This window comes from Morone saxatilis, unplaced genomic scaffold (assembly GCF_004916995.1).
Source record: "Morone saxatilis isolate NCDOM2014 unplaced genomic scaffold, NCSU_SB_2.0 Contig8, whole genome shotgun sequence".
Lineage (NCBI taxonomy): Eukaryota > Metazoa > Chordata > Actinopteri > Moronidae > Morone > Morone saxatilis.
This window is the reverse complement of record NW_023340257.1, coordinates 24,940,737-24,944,926: the sequence shown is the minus strand read 5'-3', so window position 1 is coordinate 24,944,926 and position 4,190 is coordinate 24,940,737. Positions and strand designations below refer to the sequence as shown.

The following is a 4,190-nucleotide window of genomic DNA, read 5'->3' as shown; positions in this document are numbered from 1 at the left end:
TTTGATTTGCAGGTGAAAAGATGTCGTAGTTTATTTAAAAAACTGCACTTAATCTTGTTAAATAGATTTTTTAAACTATATTTAAATGGAATTTTAACTCCAGCACTGGAAATTGGCATCATTGGTGGGTGGATGTGTGTGTGTGTGGGAGGGTAAGTGTTGCTGAATCATCTTTGAGCTTCAGTGTTTTCTTTCAAGAGGAACTTTCTGTGCAGTAGTTCTCTTGAATTGCACATGAGTCTCCGTTTAAAATGAAGACAGGTGAAGACGCTTTATTACCTGGTGAAGTCATCACTCAGGAGGTCACCGCTCACTGCCAAGGCCTCGAGCACGTCATCACGGATCTGTCTCAGCAGCTGGCTGTCTTCAGCAAAGGATTGTGGGTCAGGGTCACGGCCTTTGTCTGTACGAAACTTCAACAGAACTGGAAGACAGAAAAGAAAGAGGGAGTGAGAGCAGGAAGCGGGACAGAAAAATAAACAGAAGGAAATGTACGACCGTTGAGGAGCTGGAAACAAGCTTGAACCATTTTTCTAAAGAAATATTTTCCATATAATCTATTGCAGTATTGCCATTTATAATTTCATCACGCTTTCAAATGACTTCCACACTGAATTATCATCTCATGGAAAGACAACATCTCATCTTGACTGCTGCTCCCTTTTGAAACAGGATAAAAATCAGTATGTGGTTGCACCATCAACCATTTCATCCGATTTGGCCTACGCTTCCCCACATCAAATTGAGAGCCTGCACGTACAGACTTCTGCATGTAAAAGGCGCTTGCATACACCTGCACATGGGTAAGGAAATATTAGGGTGAAAAGAAAAAAAGAAAAAACTCTTTCCTGTGTTGAAAAGTCGGCTTGAGGACTGAGTTTTTTTTTTTTTTTTGGTAAATCTAAAACATTCACTTTATTTGGTCATGAGCAAAATTCTGAACAGCAACCGACTTCTGCACCACACAGACGCAGAGATCAACACCTCGCCCCCATACTTCCTGTTCGTCCATTAACCTAAACCACGAGGAAGTCAAATCCTCCCACGGCCATTTCCACCAGCGTGGCACACCAAACACATATGCGAGTGTAGTGGTGATGAATCATTTTCACACCTCAGCTCTGCCCTTTATCGGTTAACTTTTTTGTTAGTAGAGTTAAAGACTGGCACAAAAGGCATCACACTGCGGCAGAAAGAGGAAATCAAAACAGAATTTCATAACAGAATATAATAATGTGCACATGGATGGAACAATGATAGTATCTCTAAACCTACACATGTAGTGATACGCAATAGCCTTCACAGATTAAAAGGGGAAGGGAAATATTTGAGATGGCCCTTTACGTCAAAACCTGCACGCCAAATACAACAAACAATATGTTTTTTCCATATATTAAAGGCAACATCTGTACAGTGAGTGAGTGTTTATGTTCACTGGGCAGAGCTGTATTACTTTAAACACTGTAACAAACAGGAAATGTATTCTGCTTGTGCTTTGTCCAAATGTGTCAAATATTAGATGTTATGTCATCTTTTCTCTTACTGGTCAACTCGTCTTGTCAGGCCGCCAATACAATAATAAAAAAAAAAGAATTAGATAGATTACAGATACTAATGATAATACACACACACACACACACACATCCGCGGTTCAGATCACTCGACTGTTCCTAGTCAGACAGGAAGCAGTTGTAACAGAGGAAGAGCCACTTCCTCATCAGTCGGCCAAAACAACAACCGCTACCTCCAATTATAGAAACAGCGAAGGAATAATAACACTGCGTCCTGTCTCACGTTCACCAAATAACAGCTAGGCGGTTTTTCCACTCAGAAATTATCCTGAAACACAGCAGACAGTGCGAGGCGAGAGTGGGTAGGTGGGTTTCAGAGTGGGGGGGTTATTAGACGAGGCCCACGATGGCACAAAATTAACCCTGTAAAAGATACTCAGAATTAAAATACACTTGCAAATGATGATCGACTGAGAAGTAAACAAATTTACTAGACACCCACTGTCACATGACATCTGTAATACTGTTTTGTTTCAGATCGATGTCGTCTATGAACCAGTCGTTGAGACTTTTCCACCCTGAAAAGAATCTAAATCGAACTCGAAATGTTGGCTATTGATAATTAAAGATTTTAACACATGAAATCAACGTTTTTGATGAATACATTGTTTTATGTATTTGTGTGGTCTTGTGAGTGTCACTCACAACACAATACTATAATATTATAATATGAGTTTCTATAGCTGATGTTTTCATACAGTAAAAGCACATTAAGCTAATAGCTCATCGTATTTCCCCTGCCTTTATATATAAAATATATTGTGTATTCGAGTTAAAGCCTGCAAAAAAAACAAAAACAGAAATGCCCAATAAATGTTATGAATTTCCAATTACTCTTCAAATCTGCTTTTGTATTCATGCTGCCTGAATACCGGGTCATTGCTTAAAGGATTATTTATCTTTAGTAGTGTTTTTATTCTAACTCCCATTAGAAAACAACTTTTTAAATATTGAACAATCTTTGTAAGCTATAACATGTTGTAAAAAATAAGTGTAAATTCTATTAAGATGTACTTTTTGTATAATAGTTAAATTCTATATGATCTAAATATGATTTTTAATGCCTTTTGTGTCCTGCTTAAGTGTAATTTAATTGTCTTTATTTATTACATTTTACGTCATTTACAAGTGTGCAGCCATTTTCTGTTTTTTTCCTGTTCTTATATGCTTGTTGTCATGTTGAGTAGGTGTCGGGGTGTTCTCTATTCTACGCTCAGTGCACATGACTGGCCATGGACAGCCTGTGATGGAAACTAGCATGTGGTGTGTGGATGGTGCAGGTGACAGAATAACAACTTTTTAAAGGGAAGGTCATCAGTCGCCGTAAATAACATGAAAAACAGGAAGGTGCAGATTTACTTAAAAGGGTCAAAAAGTTCCTTTAGGTCACTGGTTCCTAAACATCTGGTCACACACGATTATCCAGATGCAACCGAGTATAACGATATAATTTAATTTTACAACCTCGCCTCTCCTGGCAAAAGGTTGACATCCATCATTTTGTCCTTCGCTCAAGACATTTAACAAACTTTACAGACGTGTTTCTTCGTGTCTGTTCAATCAAATTAGAACCAGTGATTTTGCATGTTCATGGTACGTGTTTCAGTCTCGCTGCAGGGTACCTACGCATTTTTCAGTTTCACATTTCTAAACTTTTTTTTGAGCTTTCAGGATTCTTGTTTTATTTGATCAATTCTCTGTATGGAAATTCTGTTTGTCTTGCCTCCTACACAGAAGTGTCAGTAGACATCTCGCGTATACTCTATCACTCATTTATCTGATAGTTGTGTCATATAGACAATATCGCTCTCTCTGAATGCAGTTTCACATCAAATATAAATCCCTTTTAAAATCTGTATAAAGTCTAAAAAGACAAAAATTCTTGAGAAAACTTAATATTTTGTAATTTTATAGCATAAAATAGTCATATTTATGGTTAAATTCAAAGATAATTTCACCTCTAGAAAACAACAAACAATTAAAGTTTGACAGACAATTGTCAAACTTTAATTTCAAAACTTTTTAAAACCTAAAAAAATAACTTTCAAGTGTTGCAACTACTGATTAGTCTGGTCTGTAAGGACTATTCACTTAACTTTTTAAACTGCAAATAATAAAACAATGCCCATCAGGAGTTACCAGAGCTCAAAGCATCATAAAATCACAAAGAAAAAGCTAAATTTCACATTTAAAACCTGTTGCCACTTAAACTTTTATAGTTTTACTCTATAAAATAACACTTTAAGTACCGTGAAGCAGGAAGTAGTCCACTGGTGTTCGCTTCAGCCCGGCTTTGGCCTTCTCACTCGTCCAGTCAACCTCCAGAGCCTCCTTCAGAGTGCAGAAACTGGACGTCTGTTTGGATGGAGATGAAAAATAAATGTCAGCAGGTCTGTCAAAGATTGTCTGGTGGTCATTTGATTAGGGAAAGTCATTTATTTGGATTTGTATGGATTTTATGTATATTCAAATGTATTTCTGATCTTAAATTCTTTAAAAAAAAGCAGACATGTTTTAGAACAAATATAAAACCATCTTCCCACATATACAGGTCTGTGTGTGTGTGTGTATGTGTATGTGTGTGACTGTGTGTGTGTGTGTGTCTCTCTGTGTGTCTGT

At 37.2% G+C, this 4,190-nt stretch overlaps 1 protein-coding gene across 1 annotated transcript in view; it reads right to left on the bottom strand.

Moving 5' to 3' along the window:
• sae1 (SUMO1 activating enzyme subunit 1) overlaps window positions 1-4,190 on the bottom strand; it is a 13,687-nt gene that overhangs the window by 3,123 nt on the left and 6,374 nt on the right. The window contains 2 exon segments of the mRNA XM_035680611.1: window positions 280-424; window positions 3,821-3,980. Of these exon segments, the coding sequence (XP_035536504.1) occupies window positions 280-424; window positions 3,821-3,980 (305 nt within the window).